The sequence below is a fragment of the Egretta garzetta genome, unplaced genomic scaffold, assembly GCF_000687185.1.
Source record: "Egretta garzetta isolate BGI_Z169 unplaced genomic scaffold, ASM68718v1 scaffold330, whole genome shotgun sequence".
Lineage (NCBI taxonomy): Eukaryota > Metazoa > Chordata > Aves > Pelecaniformes > Ardeidae > Egretta > Egretta garzetta.
The window spans coordinates 151,143-169,652 of NW_009258275.1; the positions used below are offsets into that span (position 1 = coordinate 151,143).

The window sequence follows — 18,510 nt, forward strand, 5'->3', positions numbered from 1 at the left end:
GAGAGGCTGGAAGCGGGGGGCTGCGGCAGCTCCCAGGCTATCGCCAAGCACAGATGCCCACTCCTGCAGCAGGCAGGGACTTGGGGTGAGCAAAACTTTGTGTTAGACCCCCTGCCCTGCTGCAGACCCCCTTGCATAGGGCTTTCTGGTTCATGTCCTCCAGGAGTATGCCTGCAGCACTTTGCAAGAGCTAGGAATGGGTTTAGAATTGCTTCATATAACCAAAAATGTTGGGACTCTGGCTCTTTTCTTTTTCTCATTTGCCAGCTGAGGGGAGAGGATTGGGTGAGCAAAACTTTGTGTTAGACCCCCTGCCCTGCTGCAGACCCCCTTGCATAGGGCTTTCTGGTTCATGTCCTCCAGGAGTATGCCTGCAGCACTTTGCAAGAGCTAGGAATGGGTTTAGAATTGCTTCATATAACCAAAAATGTTGGGACTCTGGCTCTTTTCTTTTTCTCATTTGCCAGCTGAGGGGAGAGGATTCTTTTCCCCAGGTGGGAATATCCGGGGAGGGTGGGGAAGCAAAGCAAATGCAGTAATTTGGAGCCTCTCTCTGCTCAGCTGGACTCACCTGCCTGATCATCTCAGGGAAATCGTACACATAGGTGGTGCCCAAGGACTGCGCCTGGAACCGCTTGGCCTGAAGCAGGTCCTTGGTGACGTAGGGGGTGTTGATGAGCATCCCGTGCTGTGGCCCCTGCTTGTCCCCATACGACTGAAACATGATCTGGAGAGAAGGGCAGAGCGTTGGCTGCCTTCCCTCTGCCTGTGGGTGAATCCTCTCTGCGACGCTTAAGGTGCTGGAGCGCTGCTGAGCTTTGTCTGGCCAAGACGCTCGTGCCTGTGGCTCCACTCAACCAATCTACATCATTTTCCACCCCACTCTTTGCTGTTGAGGGGACAGAGTACAACCCTGCCCTGCTGCAAGTACCATTAATGCCCTAACGCTCACCTTCACCTCCCAGACCAAAACCCGCGTGACTATGCACCAGCAACACCCCTGGGGCTCAGCACCATTTTGGAGCAAAGCATCACCCCAAGGTGCCCAGCTGGATGCAGCACAGAGGGGACTAAAACTGGGCCGGCCTGGGAACGCTGCTGCTGCAGTCCCAGGGGTTCTGGGTCAGACCAGCACTGCAGGTGCATGAGGATTTTTGCAGAAACCACCCCAAAACTTCACCGTAGCTTATAGGTGCTCAAGCAGTCGTGGTTGGGTTCCCGTTTGCAGCCACCGCCTGCAGTTACTCACGCTGCCAGTGCCGGGGTCCTTCACTTCCTTGTAGAGGCTGATGTCCAGGTAGTAGCCGGACTCGTTGGTCAGGAAGAGGCGGATGGGGATGGCGGTGGCAGCGGGCGTCAGGCGGATGTTGATCTTCGCCTCGGCCTGCAGGACCCGCAGCTTCCAGAGGCGGCTGCCGTAGCGCATCACCATGGACCGCACTGACTCCTCGATCTGGGCACGGGACAGCACATGCATGGATCCGTGGCCCCGGGGACACCACCGTCCCCAATGCCAAGGTTGGAGCAGCCCCGTTGCATCTCTACCCTGAAGAGCTGTGCCAGATTTGCTCTGGGCAAGCCCCTTCCCATTCTCCATTCCTCCATCCCTGGGGGCTGGTGCTGCCATCCAGCTGCTCCGCTGGGGACTGGGAAGGATGATGGCCCTCATGCTCTTGAATACGCACAGCCCTGCTCCTTCAGACTGCATGCTGCCCGGGGGAAAAGCCTGCCACCCACCCTCGTGTCCTCCAGTGAACTGCCCGCTCGTCCAAGTCTGTACAAAAAGCCCTGATCATTGCAAAGCGTGGAACCTCAGCACCTCCCCAGCAAACAGCCCACAGTGAAGGTCTGACACAGAAATTAAGCTGCAGCAGCCTCTGCAGCTGCCAAATCCAACCCCTATCCAGGGTAGGGTGGGCACTGGATGGGACCGGGTCTGACAGCCAGCGTGGTGGGTGGCTGCCTGTCTGTGCAGCGGTACCGAGCACAGGGGACGACACAGCCTCCACGCCCCACGCTGACAGCGGGAAGCAGGACACCAAGAAGCGAACCTTGGAGGGGTCCATGACGACCGTCGGGACAAAGTTGAGGAAGATGTGGTTGCAGTCGGTGCGAACAGTGTTGTTGTTGAAGGCCACCTCCAGCTCATCCATCACCTCCAGGAGCAGCCGCTCACCCTCGTTCTGCAGGTACTCGAAGGAAGCCTCCTGCGGTGCACCGGGAGGCTCAGGGGCAGCCAGAGCAACCCCTGCACCTGAAACGCACCCAACCTCTGCCCGTGCACCGGGGGGACCTGGTGCCGCCTTGCCTTGGTGATGAGGTCCGAGTGGCGCACGATGGCGCGGATGAAGAAGCGGTAGTCGGTGGCCTCGGCGCCCGCCTGCACCTTGGCAGCCCCCAGGTAGAGGTGCATCTTGTGATTGGCACAGGGAATGGCCATCAGGTCGAAGTTGCGCATGCGGCTCAGCTCCAGCTGGAAGGCCAGCGCCGGCTCCAGGTGCCGGTAGATGCGGTCCTCTGCAAACTGGCACGGCACGGAGGGGTGAGCGAGCGGCCCCGCAGCCAGCGCCGGACGGGCTCTGCTCTGAGCGCAGCTCTTACCTCGTCCCTGGCTCTGAACGTGAAAAACTTTGGAAATTGTCTCTAGAGCAAGAGGGAGAGAGAGGACGACATGAATAATCCTGGCACGCAGAGGATTTTTGTGACTTTCTGTGAATTTTTTAACAAGAAAAAACCTTTCAGGCTTCCTCCTCCCCCAAAGGGAAAAGAGCTGGGAGTAATCGATGCCTTTTAAAGGCAGCTTAAAGCTACGGAGCAGCCACAGAGGAATTGCACATGCCTGGAGACATTAGCAGCATAAAGGATAATACAGGAGAGAAATCACTCATTGAATCCCTCATTAATTAATTCCCAGCTCCTGCCGCACGCTAGGCACATCCATCACCCACTGCTATGTCTGTAAGGTACTTAGAGATGTTTCTAGGCGTTTTAGGGAGGCAGAAGCACGATGTGTCTAAAGTCACGGCCTGTCAGCAGCTCAGTCTGCACTCACCTGCTGGGCAATGAGAAACGTGATTCTCCGGAGACCGTAGTCAACAAGGACATTTTTCTACATGGAAACAAAAGACTCCACCAGTCACAAGAGCGCAAACATCTCCACCGAGGGAGCAAACAAAACCCAAGTGGCTGCTGAGGTGTGCAGCGTTTTGGGGAGCACTGCGTAGAGATGAGACAGCGCCTCGGGGTACGGTGCCCTGGCTTGCAGGGTCTGCAAAAAGGGGGACCAGCCCCAGCAACAGACCTTGGACTGGGCAAAGGCTCTGAAGATGGGCACCAGCTTCTCGTCCTCCACGTGGTCAGCCCAGCGGAGCGCAATGTTGAGGATGTGGATCGGCTCCTCATGGGTGTTCTGGCAACAAAACCTGCCAGTTAAACCCCACCAGCAGCACCACTGCCATCCCGGCACCACCTGGGGGGGCGGAGAGCAATGGCATCACGCCCACCTTGGCATCCTCCTCCTCGTAGATGGTGGCTCGTGCCTCGCTGAAAAGCACAGTCTCCGAAGGCGGGTTGGCAAAGCACGAGATCACTTCATCGAAGTTCCTGCCCAAACGGTGGGGATGGGGTGACAAGTCAACACATTGTGCCCACCCCCTGCCCAAGGGGACAGTGCCAGGGACCTGCTGCGGCAGGGGCACGGGTAGCAGCACAGTGCCCCGGGGGCACGCGTCAGCTCAGCTGGGCTCCACCAGCCCATGGCAAAGCCACAGCTCATGAAACGCAGCTCTGAGCGCTGCTGTGTTAACGTGCAGGGATGTTTAACCTGTGCTAGGCAAGCTTTCCCCGAGCTCCACATGTCCCCAAGAGGCTTGTCACGTTCCCACCAGGTAACGGTCGTACTGAACATACCCAGCCCCAACCGCTGGCTGCGGGAGGAACAGGAGCTGCCCCGAGCGCTGCCCAGCCACCACCAGCTTTGGCTCTTCCACCCCCTTTTGCTCTCTAACGACTGCAGCAGTACCCAAGAGGCACGACCAGCCAGGCATGGCCCTGCACCCCCACCTTGTGAAGTCCTCAAATCTGTCGAAGGCCACCATGGCTCCCATCCGCTGGCTCAGGGGGGAAAAGCCACTGTCCATGAAGAGCTCAGTGCTGTGCCGGGCCAGGTCAGGGTTGGAGATGCTGATGGGGACGGACATCCTGAGTGGGGGAACAAGACAGCCATCGGTCATGGGTGGAGGCACCACTCCTGGGTCCAGCAGGGACCACGCAGGTCCCACATGGGACCCTAATCTGGAGAAGGCTCATCCTGCTCCACTGGCAAAGGGAGAGCGCAGCGGGCAGTTCCCTCTGAGGGTCCCCACGTTTTGCACGGAGGAGATGATACAAACCCAACAGCGCTGCAAAAAGGACCGTGTCCAGGGGAGCGGGGCACGCGTGCGGGTGCCCCCCATACCTGTTTGGGTGGGAGGAGGGCAGCATGAACTGGAACTCCACCAGGCAGGTGCCATCTGAAAGCTGCCGGTGCTGCAGGCTGTTCAGCTCGTAGGCGATGTACCCACGCCGCACGTACACCTGGGAGGGGGGCAGGAGGTACCGCCGTGCCCCTGCTCCCCCCGCACACATCCATGCCACCCCCAGAGCTTGCGTGCCCCCTGCAGCCCCCCCAGCCCTCACCTCCAGGGCTGCCATGCGCACCACCTGGTTGGTGTGGTAGAAGAAGATAGGAAGCACATCGAAGATGGTGGTTTCTGAGAGGATCAGTTTCTGGGGGAAGAAAGCAAAATTTAGGGCAATGATAAAGTGGGACCCCCTTGCCCCATCACAGGATGGGGGAGGCACATTCCAGAGGAGTCCCTCAATGTGGGGCTGTGCAGGACTGGCCACTGGGGTGCCATGGGACACCCAGCCCACCATGAGGACACCACCAGACCCAGACACGGATCCACATGTCAGTCCCCCGCCAAATGGGATGAGGAGCAAGGGATGGGGACTGGCAGCAACGCAGTGCACCCCCTCCCCTGCTCCGCACAGGCACTGAGACTGCAGCAAAGCTTTGATTGCTTTTTTGGCTGTTTTTAGGGCTAAGCCACTTGCAGCCAGACCTCCTCACCAAAACCACCCGAAAGCCAAATTCCCTTTGTAGAAAAATGTGCAATTCCCAACCTTCAGGTTTTCAGGGCAGTACTCGTGTCCATAGATGTCAATAGCAGAGAGGAAGATGGACTCCACCTGGTTGTGCCGCAGCTCGTAGGAGGGCAGGTGAGAGGCGATGAGCACCTGCAAGGGGAGAGGCGGCTGGGAGCATGGGGGACAGGGACAGACATGGGGACAAGACGGCGCGGTGCGGCACTCGCTGACCTGCCGGGCTCTCAGCGCCACTTTGGAGTTCTCGGTCTTGCTGAGCTGCGTCAGCTCGTGGAGGATGGCCGTCAGCTCGTCCGTCAGCATGGGATCACGGCCGCACAGCTGGTCCTGCAGTGCACACACCACCACGGCTCAGCTCAGGCCCCTCGCTGCGGGACGGCTTCATCCCACACCCCCAGCCCCGCACAGGCAACGGGGACAAGATTCAACGTGCTAAAATGGGCAAAATGCTGCGCTTTGAACCAAGTGCAGCAATGAGAGGGGAGATCAAGTCCCCCTAGCGAGGTGGGAACGGACACTTGAATGCAAACCCCAAACCCTGGGGATGCATTAGAGGAGCAGAAAATCAGTACCTAAAGGGGGCCCATAGGAAAGATGGGGAAAATCTTTTTAGTAGGGCCAGCTGTGTCAGGGCAAGGGGTAATGGTTTTAAACTAAACCAGGGTAGGTTTAGACTCGATCTAAGTAAGACATTCTTTACAGTGAGGGTGGTGAAACACTGGAACAGGTTGCCCAGAGAGGGGGTGGAGGCCCCATCCCTGGGAACATTCCAGGCCAGGTTGGATGGGGCTGTGAGCAACCTGATGTCGTTCAAGGTGTCCCTGCTCCTGCAGGGGGGTTGGACTAGATGACTTCTAGGGGTCCCTTCCAACCCAAAACATTCTATGATTCTAAAAGCGGTTTTACAGGTGACTGCCCACTTTCAAGGGGAAAGCCCAGGGCTGTGACAGACGCCCGCAGCCGTGTCCTGTCCCACAGCAATGCAGAGCTTGCCTCGGCTAAGGGGCTTCCTGCTGCTGCCAGCCTTTCCTTCTGGTATCTTGGGGCATGGGCTGTACTCACAATTAACATGGTCACCAGTATGTTCTTCTTGGCCACCTGGGCGTGAGAGAAGATGCTCTCCAGCACTGGGGTCATATCGGGTTTGCACTGCTCTCGCAGGCTGATGACACACTTGTCGTAGTGAGCTGCGGGGCAGAGCATGGTGAGACCTGCAGATGCCCTAGAGAGCCCTGCAGACCCCCCCGGGGACCCCCCCCCCAAGCCCTCACCATGCTGGAACTGTGTCTCCACTTGCAGGTAGCGCCTTAGCAGGTCCAGTACCACCACCTTCATGTAGCCCCGGATGCCGCTGCGGTACCTGGGGAGCAGAGAGCCCAGCGTGCTGCGAGGAGGCAGTGGGGAGCCCAGGGGGGGTCACAGACAGTGTGGGGCTCACCTCTGCACCAGCTGCACCACGCTCTGTGTGTTCATGAAGAAGACCTCCCGCTCAGCCTTCCTCTGCAGCGTGGCTGCGTGGGTGTCCAGCACGTTGGCGATCTGCAGGGAGAGGGCACAGGGTCCGGTGCAGCTCGGGGCCAGCGTGGCCGCATGGCTGCCAGCTCCCCAGATTGCCTGGGGACAGTCCAGCTGCACGCAGAGCCTTTCCTTTGGGGTTTTTTTTCCCCAAGTGAAAAAGGCTCTGGAATGGGCTGCCCAGGGAGGTGGTCGAGTCCTCATCCCTGGAGGTATTTAAAAGAAGGATAGATGAGGTGCTTAGGGACATGGTTTAGTGGTGGGATGGCAGGGTTAGGTTAAAGGTTGGACTCGATGATCTTAAAGGTCTTTTCCAACCAAAGTGATTCTATGATTCTATGAAATAAACATAGAAACACAAATATATAAAAGCACAAATATTAAAACATGAGCATAAAACCACAAGCATAAACCCACGAAAGTTCCCCTCATTCTTTTAAATTTGTATAAAATCTCTTGGCAGGACAAATTCAGCCAGAAACTCCCGGCTGCCTCTAGCTAGAAAGGAAGGGAAGGCCAAGCTGGGGAGCACAGCCCCACACCACTCACCTGCTGGCTGGGGAAGCAGCAGAGCACGGAGGTGATGTTGCTGGCGTACTGCGCCATCACCTTCCGGATCGACTTTTCCACGGACAAGGGGATTCTTTCAGAAATGCTTGTCATGATCTCCTGCAGCTCCAGGAGGGGCAGGGAAGGGTCCCGCAGGGTCTTCATCAGCTGCGCCACCCACTCCTTCACCTGTGAGGAGCAGGAGCTGGTGCTGCCCGTGCCCACCGGCACTGCCTGTCTCGCCATCGTGGCAAACACAAGGCAACGGGGCAGGGCACCTGGACCGCCTCTGCCCCCGGCACCCACCTTGGTGCTGAAGTAGGGCTCGGGCAGGCAGTACCCGTTCATGACGTTGGTGAGATTGTCCAGCACATTGCGGAGAACCTGGTGCTGCTTCTCGCCGGTGATGGGGAGGGTCTGCTGGGCTGGGAGCCCCCCCGTGAATGGCTGTGCCTGGAGAGAGCAGAGAGAGGGGGGCTGGTGCCCAGGTCCTTGCTGACACGGGACGGAGCCTCCCCAGGAGCTGCAGCTGCCCCAGAGAAACCAGCACAACCCCTCCAGCATCTGCGTTCGGTTAGCTACAGCACCTAACATCCACCTTCACGTCTCTGCCAGTGCCCCATCATGAAAACAGTGCAGAGAGACTGGAGACGTGGACAGTGCAATGGAGATGTGGACAGTGCTATGGCTACCCTAAAAACTTGCATGTGAGCTTCTGCGCACTAAGCACACACGCAGGGGATGCTTACGCAGAGCAACGCCGTGGCACATGGAGGAGCCGCTGGAGCTCCAGGGCAGCCAGCTGGGGGATGCAGCATGGCCGTGCGAGTGCCATCCTGTGCCAGCATGGGGACACATCCCTGCTGATGCCCCAGTGGGGGAAACTCCATTTTGTCCCCCAGGATGCTGCTTGCAAGCAGACAGGAGGGGACAGCAGCATGGGTGACCCCCAGCAGACTCACGGGCTTCACTTTGGTGGGATCATCCAGCTCGAGCCGGGCTATGACGCAGCCCGCCTCCAGCAGCGCACCCGGCCGCTTGACGTAGTGCACCCGCCCAGCCTCCTCCACCGCCAGTGTCATGATGATCTTCATCACCTGGGTGAGGATGGATGAAATGGTCACCAAACAAGAAGCACCTGGGCATCGCAAAGCACCGCGAGCATCACGGCAGTGTTGGTGGGTTTCACCTTGGCCATCCACCAGCATTGTGGGAACGGATCTCCTCTGGGCTTTTCTGCAAAGCTCACCTCAATCTCAGCAAAAATGTTCCCCTCAGCTACGTGGCCACCATCGTCCACTGTGTACTGCAGCAGCTTCCCTGCGGAGGGTGAGCGTAGCACCGTCGGGTCCTTCTCCTTCTCGAAGTCACAGGTTTTGTTGCCAATGGTGATCCGGTATCTTAAGGAGAGGGAAAGGTCTCACCAACCGGTTGCTGGTGAGCGGGTAAGGCCATTGGGGACCCAGCGGGGAGGTACCTGTCGATCTCCTCCTTCATGTAGGTGGTGTAGCTGTTGCCGTCATAGGAGAGCAGCAGCCCGCCGTCGTTCAGGCGGTGCACGTCTATCTCGATGTGCGTACGGTTCATGATGATGACGTACGTCGTCAGGGACTGGCGGGCAACCTGCGGGCAGCGGCCGGGGAGACCCCTCAGTGCAACCCCCTGAAACGTGTGCGAGGGCCTTTCTGGGGGCTGGTGGTAATGGTGGGGGTTGAGGAGCATCTCCCCACGCTTGGTGCAAGGGCCGGTGCAGGAGCAGCGTGCTGCCATGGGACAGGGCTGTGCCGGGGACGGCAGGAGGCAGGAACCTCAGGCTGCACCAAAGAACTGGTTCAACTCGCAACCCGCAGCTGGTTTAACTCATGGCTCACCTGCTGCTTTCATTGTGAGTAGGGAGCTTTTGCATGAAGTTCAACTAATTGGGTTTAAAAGCAAGAGAAGGAGGTCCTTTATTAAACTCAGGGCAACAGGATGTATGAAAATAACCTGTCTAGTTAAAGTGAGGTTAACCACCTCATTTTTACGTCGCACATTTTTAAAGGACAACCTTGTATTTATTGCATCTTTCTCCTTCAGGACAGGAGCACACGTCCCTGTCCCCCTGAGAAGCACCACAGCTGGTTTGGGGGGAGCACAGCCCAGTCCTCACCTGGAGAACGTACTTCACACCCTCGTAGATGAGCTCCACGTCGACGATGTTCAGCAAGGAGGCTGCTGGAAGCACCTGCCCCCTGCAACGCAACAGACGGACGGGTCAGGCACCGCAAGGATCGCTTGCCAAGTGTGCGAGATGTCAGCGGTGCTGCTGGCGTCAGGCTGTGAGGGCCCCGAGCTGGCTGCGGGGGGGCACGAAGGTGACCCGAGGCGACAAGCATCTGCTTTAAATGACCCACGTGAGCGCCTTGTAAAAAATGCATCCGGAGGCAGGCCAGACACCAGCAAAACACGCTCCGATAAGGGCGCGGGGGAGAGCCCCGGGTGTTCCTCCAAGGCTGGAGAAATAACCTTGACATTCAAGGGCAAAACCAAAAGCAAGCTGCATTCAGCCAAGCCACTTTCCCTTGAAAGCTGTTTTTCCAGCCGTGTGAAACTTTTTCCCCTCCCCAGATAACGCGATAGCTGAGGAGCCGGAGCTGTGAGTCACAGCACATAGCCCTGTTTGCCGGCTGTCACAGTGCCGTGGGCACTGCCTCCGGATTTGCAAAGCTTTTGCAGCAAAAGGGGGAAGGAAGGTGGCCCAGGGAGAGAAAAACTCGGGTCTCCATGCTTGCAGGAGCGCTTTTGGACATGCAATCCTTGTGCCCATGGCACGGCTGAGCGCCCGTTGGGCAGCTCCCGCTCCGCACCTCTCCAGCGAGTGCAGGAAGTCGGTCATGCACGTCCTGAAGGCGGCATCCGCAACGTTCAGGGCACCGCAGACGACACCCAGCATCGTGTCCGGCTTCTCGGCCTGTGGGGGGCAAAGATAACAGGGTTTGGGTCTTACACCAGAAGCGGAGTGGTGACCCCGGGGCGGATGGTCTCCCCCACCTGCACTTTCTCAGCAATCAGATGGTCCAGCCAGCCCGTGTCTATCTCGTTGTTCTGGAAGCTCTCTGTCTCCAGCAGCTTAATCAGATACTCCACGGTGGTCCGGAAATCCCCGCGGATAGACAGCTCTTTCAGGGCGACCACCATGTTCCTTTTAGGGAGAAAACCCCTCCATTAATGACCGACGAGGCAGCGCTTGGCTTTCAGCAGAGGAAACCAGGGAATCACAGGGACCGGGCTGATGAAGTCCTGAGCCCTGGGCACCCTCATGCCTGGATGAAACAGCCCCGCAGTTTATTATTGACTTAATAAAAGACTTCGATACCCAAGACAGACTCGTTACACGTTGCTCAGTTACTGAATGCTGCTTGCTGGCACTAAGCATGTTTAGTGGGTCACTAAGTGTCTTTAAGGATCAGGTTGATGAACTGGGGCCATAGCATCAGCGTAGGCTGAAAACCTTGGCTTTGGCCAGAGAATCTCTGCAGCACAAACCAGCCGCTCAGCACAGCGGCACTGTGCTGGTCCTCTCAGATAAAAGCCACTTGTCCCGGCTCATGGACCGATTGCAAGTCTTCCCAAGGACACCCGCTCACCACCCCATCCCACCACACTCACGAGATGGCCTCCTCCCGGTTCTCTCCCCACGAGAAGCAGTGCCCGAACTGGGAATCAGCAAATTCGTGCAGCCCCCCAGCTGCCGCCACGCTGAAGTACCCCCAGACGTTCTTGCTGCTGCGGAAGTTCAGCTCCTGCACCGTCCCCGAGCTAGGCTTGAAACCCTGAGTGAAGACGGAGCAGGAGACATGGAGAAACCAGGCTTGAGACTCAACGCAGAGTAAACCGGGAAGGGGAATCCCTGTGCCATTTACCAGTTTGCACATGGATCTCACCGATCCCATGGGTTCAATGCCCATGAACATTGTCCGCCTGGGGAGGACTGTGCCCAGTTCAACCCCGCGGGCGGCAGGGTCCCCCTGTCCCCATGCATGGGGTCAGTGCATGAGAGCCCGCCCCCCCGGCTCACCTCCTCGGGGTTCTCACTGGTGATCCGGGCAGCGATGACGTGGCCCCTGGGCACGGGGGTGTTGGTGGGGCTGTGGAAGCAGATGGGCGTATTGCCCCAGGGGCTCTCCCCGTACAGCACCCGGATGTCTTTTATCCTGTGCAAGGGGATGCCCATTGCAATCTGCATGAGAAACAAGGAGGACTTTAGCTGCCAGGACAAGACTTCAGCATCAAAATTACAAACAAAAGACATCGAAAGATGCTCTGAATGAAGAGCAAGGGGAAGAGGCACCGCACTGCAGGCAGCTGCTCCCAGCGGGAGCCGGAGGCGAAGGAGGGCTGCCACATTGCTTCTGCCTGCACCCTACGTGCTGGTATGTGGGACAGCTTCCCCTTGCCAGGCTCCAGCCCAGCACCTCCCCTTAAATTACAAAACTGCTTCATCTAACACATCGCACAGAGGTGCCCATGTGCGCTCAGGTACCTGCAGCTGGGCAGCAGGGAGGTTCACATCTGCGATCATCTCTGTGCAAGGGTGCTCCACCTGCAGGCGCGGGTTCAGCTCGAGGAAGTGGAAGCTCCCGTCCTCGCTGTAGAGGTACTCGACGGTGCCCGTGCTCACGTAGCCCACCATCTGGGCCAGGCGGACTGCACACTGCAGGGGAGGGCGAAACCGCCGTGGGGAGTAAGGTCCCTCTGTTCGCTGCAGCAGAGCTGGGGTGTCCCGAGCAAAACAGCAGCAGTGTCCTTGCATGGACCCAAAGGGACAAGCAGGGCTGGGGCTCCCGGCTCAGCTCGGGGGGTCCCTCCCTTTCTTAGGAGCCTCAGCTGCCAAAACCCACAATAAACCCAGCAAGAATCAGACTAGTTGTTCACAAAAACCTAAGACCAGGGCCACCCACCTGCTCCATCACCTCAATGACGGAGGGTGATGCGATAGTGGTGGGCGCCTCCTCGATGATCTTCTGGTGTCTGCGCTGGATGGAGCAGTCGCGGCCAAAGAGGGAGATGGCATTGCCGTACTCGTCAGCCAGCACCTGCACCTCCAGGTGCCGTGCGTGCTGTGCCAGCTTCATCAGGAAGATGGGGGACCCAGGTGCCTCTGCCTGCACCTGCGGTGAGGGAGAGGGTCGTGCTCCGGCATCACCCCCCAAATTCATCCCAGGATGGTGGCAGGTCCTGCGGTGAGCCCAGGTGCGAAGCACGAGACACCCAGAGCGGGAGCGGGACCCTGCTGCATGTCCCAGGATGGGACAGGGATGGGGACGGGGGTCCGGGCACCTCTCACCTGACGGAAGCAAGCGCCAAATTCCTCTGCTGCCTCCACTTTTCGGATGCCTTTGCCCCCACCACCTTCTGCTGCTTTGATCATCAGTGGGTAGCCAATCCTCTTAGCCACCTGAGGGGGGACAAGGACTGGAGTGACTGAAGGGCTCTGGACCCCAACCCATCACCACTACAGTCCACCCAGCCCCATGCATCCCCAAGCAGGATTGCCCTGAGCCACATCCATGCAGAGGGACAAACTGCTGCTGAAACATCCTTGCATCGCTGTCACGTGTGCCGGGAGGCCAAAAGGACCAGGGCATGCAGGCTCCAAGGAGAAATAACAATGGACAGGAGACAAGCAGCTGCCTGTGGGCTCGGCTTTACCTCCAGGCCTTCCTCCACGTCCTTCACACAGCCCTGCGCGTATGTCTCGAGGGGGATGCTGATTGTCTGCTGATGCTTCTGGTCCTCCTCAGACCACTGGGCCAGCAGACCTGCAGGCACAGCCAGGGCTGCAGTCAGCACCGGGCTGGCATGGCTGGGGTGGCATGCTGGCTGTGCCCGGGGAGCTGGGGACCCCATGTTGGCATGTGCCATTTCCCCTGTTCCCACGCACCCCATCTCCAAAAATCCCTCTGCCCAAGCCAGCGGCTGCTCAGCTGCAGTGGGGTCCTCGATACCTGCAGCCACTCTGTGGCCAGCCAGGCTGGGGACCCCAACCCTGGCGCTTGCTTTGGGGGAAGGAGGAGAGGCAGGGAGGAGAGAAATGGGGCTGAGGAGGAGACGCTTACCACTCCCGCTCCATGGCAGCGTGGGGATCTGGACCGTCTGAGCCACGATGGTGGAGGCGACTTTGTCCCCCAGTGCCCACATGGCATCGCTGGGGGGACCTTCGAACAGGGAGGGAAGGGATGAGCTGGGCCAGCCTGGCCCCATCGCACGGATGCTGCAGAGCTGCTCCCTGCTGGGCTGGCACCACCAGCCCTTCTGCAAAGAGTGGGGGTGTGGGAAACCCCCCAAACCCGCTGCTCGGTTCAGGATGGAGCTTGACCCTTCTCCAAGAGAAGCCCGGGCTGTCCCCTAGCTGGGCAGCCCATGAGGTCCGCTCTCACCCAGCGTTCCTCCGTGACTGGTGCATCAGCATGAGCATTACAGGGAAAACCCAGGAAACAGTGGGATTCCTGGGACAGCTCCAGGAAATTGGCCTGGGGCCTGCCACGCTGCGGGGGGGACATGCCAGATGCACGAAGCAGGCATTGCCCAGCACGGTGTCCCTGGGGAGTGGGCATATGCACACACACCGTCCCAATGCCCGCTGCTCCCTCCAGTGCTGGGAAGGCAGTGAGACCTTACCTAGGAAAGCTATCCCACTTTTCTGCAGCAGCTCTGGCAGCTTGGGGTTTTCCGAGGCATGTCCCCAGCCAGCCCACACCGCCTGGCACAAGAGAAGGAGCAGTGAGAGCCGTTACCTCCCCGTGCTGGCGTCCTCCCATCGCCCACAGCGTCGTGCCCGGCTCCTCCGCACGGAGGGACATCACTGCGTTTCTGAGTGCCCCTTCTTCCCCACCCGCTTCCCTTGGCAAAGAGGCAAGAGACCCGCAAGCGGCTGCTACCTGGACTGGGATCCGTTTGGAAATGTCCACGATCAGCTCCACATTGGCATAGTTGTTGTTGTTGGCCCCCCCGGGGACGGGCACGTAGTGATCTGCCATTTTGATGTACTCTGAAAGACAGCGCACGGTGGTGGTGGGATTGAGCTCCATGAGCCGTGCTCCATTCACATGCTGCCCCTTGCACCCCCTCCCCAAATCCTCCATCCCGGGGACGCTGGAGTTGGGGGGGGGATATTATTTCATCCTGGATCTGGCTGCAGAGGAGGAAAGCGCATGACCCTGGGCTGTGCAGAGCCTCCCATGCCGCAGCGCAGGGAGAAGGAAAGGGGCTGCGCCAGCTTAGCCCCAGAGCAGGGACATCCCTCGCTGGGATGCTTTTGGGAATTACCTGCATTAGCTTTGAGGTCTTCAGGGGTGACCATGACCACGAACCGAATGGCACGCTCATTTCGGAACATCTCATAGGCCCACCGGCGGATGGAGCGCATGCACTTCACGGCGGCGATGCCGTTGTTGGCGATGAGGACCTGGGGGTACAGGGATGCGGGGTGTCAGGTTGAAACCTCTCCTTGCTGCTGGGGTGAGGGCTGGGTGCATGGCCCTGAGGGATGGCAGTGTGGAGGCGAGGGCTGGGCGCAGGCGGTGAGCCAAGCCAGGCAGCCGTGCCAACACGGGCGCTTTGCAACAGCCAGTTGTACGTGCTGGTGGAGCCGGGGGCTCCTTAGCGGCAGCTTTGATGCGTGGCACTGGGGCTAACGAAGGACGGGACTTTGTCCTTCGTTTGTGCCAGCCATGCAAAGCTGCTGCAAGCAGCCGCCGCACAAGGGCAGCGTTGGGAGGGTTTCCCTCTCCCACCCCACAAGGATGGGTGAAGCCGGGGGATGAACAGCTCTGGGATGCTCCAGGCTGCCAGCAGTCCGAGCCTGGCAGGAGCGGGGGAGACTGACAACGTTTGAGGATGCCACTGTGAAAAGCAATGACCCCACCACCCAGGCAAAGGCAGGGGGTGTGGGGAAAGACCTTCTCGATGACACGGTTGCCCCCGAAGCGAGTGACAAACTCTGCCGGCGAGGCGACGGTGAAGTCCCGTTGCAGATCCATCTTCCTGTGCTCGCGGCCCCTCTTTGCCAGGTGCAGCCCGGACATGCTAGGCCTGTGGTGGGATGTGACGGCCGTCAGCAAGCCCGCAGCCACGCGAGCAAACCCTCACCAGGCACGATGAGGTTGGTTGGGCCTCCCTGGGGAGTCGGATCTGCAGGGAGCCTGGCAGCCTGCAGCACCGGGCACTGGAGACCAGGCTGTGGCCCCTCCACAGTTTCTTCCAAGAAAAGCAATAAACCCCTTTGCCCTGCTGACACATGCAGGGAACATCAGGATTCACATTCCTTGCTACCAGCTCCCTGTCGTGCTCCGGGATCTCTCCAGGGACATTTAACACCCACTGCAAGACCACAGAGGAAAACTGCTTTTGGCTGAGTTACATGGGGCAAGCAATTCAGGGTGATCAGAGAGTGTTTCGCAATTAAAACACCACCCCCTCAGCAGCTGTGGGGCCACATTCATTCAAACGCTGCACCAAGCAGAATTGCAGCCGCAGGGGCTGCCCAAGACCCCACTGCACCAGACAAAAGCCCCAGGGTTTGCATTTCAGGGAGCAGAGAGCTGCTCAGGGCCCCGGGGTTTGCATTTCAGGGAGCAGAGAGCTGCTCAGGGCCCCGGGGTTTGCATTTCAGGGAGCAGAGAGCTGCTCAGGGTTTTTGGCCAGTGCATGGGAGCACACACGTGTCTCCTGATCGCTGCTACTGCTGCAGCACGGCCATGCTGGCTTCTGCACCGCTAACAGCACCCAGCCCGGGTACAGCTGGAAATGCACCACACTCTGTGCCAAGGGACAAGGAACAGGGAGACTCCCACAGGGCCAAAATGCAGCACCGAGCGCAGACCCCCCTCCCGCTGCCAGGATCATTACATGCACAAATGCCCCTTTGCAGCAGCCGAGGTCTGCTGCAAAGCCCCTGCAGCTCCTGGTTCACAGCAAACCCTGTTGCAGAGCTGTATCCATCCCCCGTGTCCCCAGAGGACACACGGAGCAGCCCGGCTGGGTGATGTGGGTGGCAGGAAAAACAACAAGTACATAGGGTGGCACAGAGCACCCCTTCACCAGCATCTGTGCAAGGCAAGCAGGATTGCAGCCTCCAAACCCCACAGCGTGAGCAGCAGGTCTCCAAGGGGTGCAGCTGGAGGTGCCCCTACAAGACCACCCCAAGATGCACTAGGGTCATCGAAGGGGGAGCAAAGAGCAGGCAGTGCTCTGCGAGAAACCTTGCAGAGAGCGGGACGTACCGCTCCCAGCAGCTGCCTTGGGAATTTGCTCTCCCACAGTCTGCGAGGACACCAACCGCCCCTCCTTGCACAGCTCAGACCCCATCCTGCCCACGCTGCCTGCTCCATGACCCCAAAACACCTTCCCAGGCCCGCCGCACTGCTGGCCCGGCTCACCTGTAGCATGGTTTTCCACTGAAGGCATTTCCATGCCCTCCGGAGTCTATTCCCTGTTTCACAGCCCATTGTGCATCCCGGGCAGGTTGGAGCAGGCTGAGCTGGCGGTCAGATGGCCAGACCACCCCTCCGCAGGGCTCCGGACCTGGCGACCCCAGCAGGGCTATAAGGCAGCCCTCGTGCCTCCCGCCAGAGTTTTAAGCAACTTTCTATTTTAATTAGGAGGTTCGCATTCCCCCCTCATAATTCAGCCAGGTTTTGAACTGTTGATTGTAATACCATGGATGCACTATAAATAAGCAAAGGAAGAAAGACCAGGTCCCCCAGAACGAGCTGATTTCACATAAGCAGCACTTGGCACATTTATTTTAAGGGGAAATGTGTCAAAACCTCCTGGGAGGTTGGGAAACGTCCCAGTCTCTCCATGCACTCAGGGCATTTTCCAAGTAGCTGGAGCACTGCATCGAGTGCTGCCGGGTTTCTCATGCTCCAGAGCATCCCCCATGCTGCTTGGCAGCTCTGCTGGGGCCAGCCATGCCGCCCGCTTCCCTCCCGCAGCCCCAAACCCCTCCCCAAAGCCCGTGCCAGCGCACCCATCCCATCCTGCAAACTGCACCCACCACCTCTGCAACACGACTTGGGTGGTGACATCAGGAAATTCCTCCCGTGTTAAAGCGCAGATGAGCGGCAGCGATTCCCCGCCGGCAGCGCGGTGCGTGAAACCCCCCAAAACCCCAGCTGGGCAAGACGACACCATTGGGCTGCGCTCGGTGAGCAGGCTGTCGGGTTTCATAACACGTCCCTGCAGCCAAAGGTCTTTTATTTTTAAGCAGGAGGAGCTGAGCAGCAGGCTTTGTTTCCATTTATTTATAATGGCCATCAGCTGCGCTCGCACGGGAAGCCTCTGCACAAGCCAGCAGCGAGCTGCCCCGCAGCCCTGCCAGCACCGGGCAAAAGTTGCGGCAAAGCTACCCACGGCCTCCACTTTTCATCAACTCATCGCAAAACCACCAAAGAGCTACTTTTCTGCCTTGAATAATTTATCTGCAATAGTTGCAAGGGCAGAGGAAGGAAGGGCAGGAGCAGCACAGGAGCACCCTACATACCCCACTCCTCCCGGGATGCTGTGTTTCCCCACGCGCAGTACCACGAGCGGGGCAGAAGCAAAGCAAACCTGCCAGCAGGAGCGGGTCCTCGTGGGATCCAGCCCTGAGGGCACAGGGAGACTGCATGCACAAGTGCAGGTGCCCTGTCAAAAGGCTCAGCTCTGCCTGCAGGCTTACGGTCCCCCATGAAATGCCCCCAGTGATGCTCATGCATAAAATGTGCACCCCGAAGGATGGCAAGTGCAGGGCAAACGCCAGCAGCGCCCACCGCTGCCCGTCTGGCACGCTCACCCCCTCAGCTGACACCAATCTCATCTTGCCATGCAAGAGAATCCCTGCTCCCCGGCGCATCCCATCCTGCACCAACCCCAGCTGCCGCCGGTGCATTGGCACGGCCTTTCCCAGCACCGGGAGATGGTGCAGGGACAGAGAGAAGCAGAAAAATGAGGAAGCTGGGAGAAAACAGGAGCAATTGGGTAATTTTGCTGCAGCGCTGGGAATTGTTTTGGAAGGAAGGCCACGCACGCTAAAAGCACTTTCCACCCCATTCTTTGACGTCCGAAATCGCTGTAACGGAGCAACCCCTGCCCCAGTCCTTGGGGCACTTGTGCATGTGGCACTGCTGTCCCACAGATCACTTGGACACGTCTGCTCTTCCCGGGGCTCTGCCGTTAACCTTATTATCAGGGTTTTTCATGCGGCACCAAGTCAAAGGGGGCAGGACAGGGGCATTGATTTGGGGCTCTGAGAAGCACACACGCGCACCCCCTGAT

General features: G+C 58.8%; 1 protein-coding gene across 1 annotated transcript in view; it reads right to left on the minus strand.

Annotated features, from left to right (window-relative positions):
* Positions 1–15,290, minus strand: part of ACACB (acetyl-CoA carboxylase beta) — a 23,048-nt gene extending 7,758 nt beyond the window's left edge. Inside the window, exons 1-35 of the mRNA XM_035891481.1 lie at positions 15,153–15,290; positions 14,521–14,659; positions 14,133–14,242; positions 13,873–13,954; positions 13,311–13,409; positions 12,904–13,013; positions 12,539–12,649; positions 12,153–12,362; positions 11,735–11,905; positions 11,270–11,431; positions 10,861–11,024; positions 10,243–10,393; positions 10,059–10,162; positions 9,362–9,443; positions 8,690–8,835; positions 8,462–8,612; positions 8,175–8,309; positions 7,519–7,665; positions 7,213–7,401; positions 6,587–6,687; positions 6,420–6,508; positions 6,211–6,335; positions 5,362–5,475; positions 5,167–5,280; positions 4,678–4,767; positions 4,457–4,575; positions 4,063–4,200; positions 3,504–3,603; positions 3,302–3,409; positions 3,053–3,109; positions 2,602–2,643; positions 2,309–2,524; positions 2,052–2,207; positions 1,250–1,453; positions 572–727 (exon numbers count right to left, since the gene is read on the minus strand). Of these exons, the coding sequence (XP_035747374.1) occupies positions 572–727; positions 1,250–1,453; positions 2,052–2,207; positions 2,309–2,524; positions 2,602–2,643; positions 3,053–3,109; positions 3,302–3,409; positions 3,504–3,603; positions 4,063–4,200; positions 4,457–4,575; positions 4,678–4,767; positions 5,167–5,280; positions 5,362–5,475; positions 6,211–6,335; positions 6,420–6,508; positions 6,587–6,687; positions 7,213–7,401; positions 7,519–7,665; positions 8,175–8,309; positions 8,462–8,612; positions 8,690–8,835; positions 9,362–9,443; positions 10,059–10,162; positions 10,243–10,393; positions 10,861–11,024; positions 11,270–11,431; positions 11,735–11,905; positions 12,153–12,362; positions 12,539–12,649; positions 12,904–13,013; positions 13,311–13,409; positions 13,873–13,954; positions 14,133–14,242; positions 14,521–14,659; positions 15,153–15,278 (4,518 nt within the window). The 5' untranslated portion in view covers positions 15,279–15,290. The remainder of the gene's footprint in view (positions 1–571; positions 728–1,249; positions 1,454–2,051; positions 2,208–2,308; positions 2,525–2,601; positions 2,644–3,052; positions 3,110–3,301; positions 3,410–3,503; positions 3,604–4,062; positions 4,201–4,456; positions 4,576–4,677; positions 4,768–5,166; positions 5,281–5,361; positions 5,476–6,210; positions 6,336–6,419; positions 6,509–6,586; positions 6,688–7,212; positions 7,402–7,518; positions 7,666–8,174; positions 8,310–8,461; positions 8,613–8,689; positions 8,836–9,361; positions 9,444–10,058; positions 10,163–10,242; positions 10,394–10,860; positions 11,025–11,269; positions 11,432–11,734; positions 11,906–12,152; positions 12,363–12,538; positions 12,650–12,903; positions 13,014–13,310; positions 13,410–13,872; positions 13,955–14,132; positions 14,243–14,520; positions 14,660–15,152) is intronic.
* Positions 15,291–18,510: the final 3,220 nt, after the last annotated feature.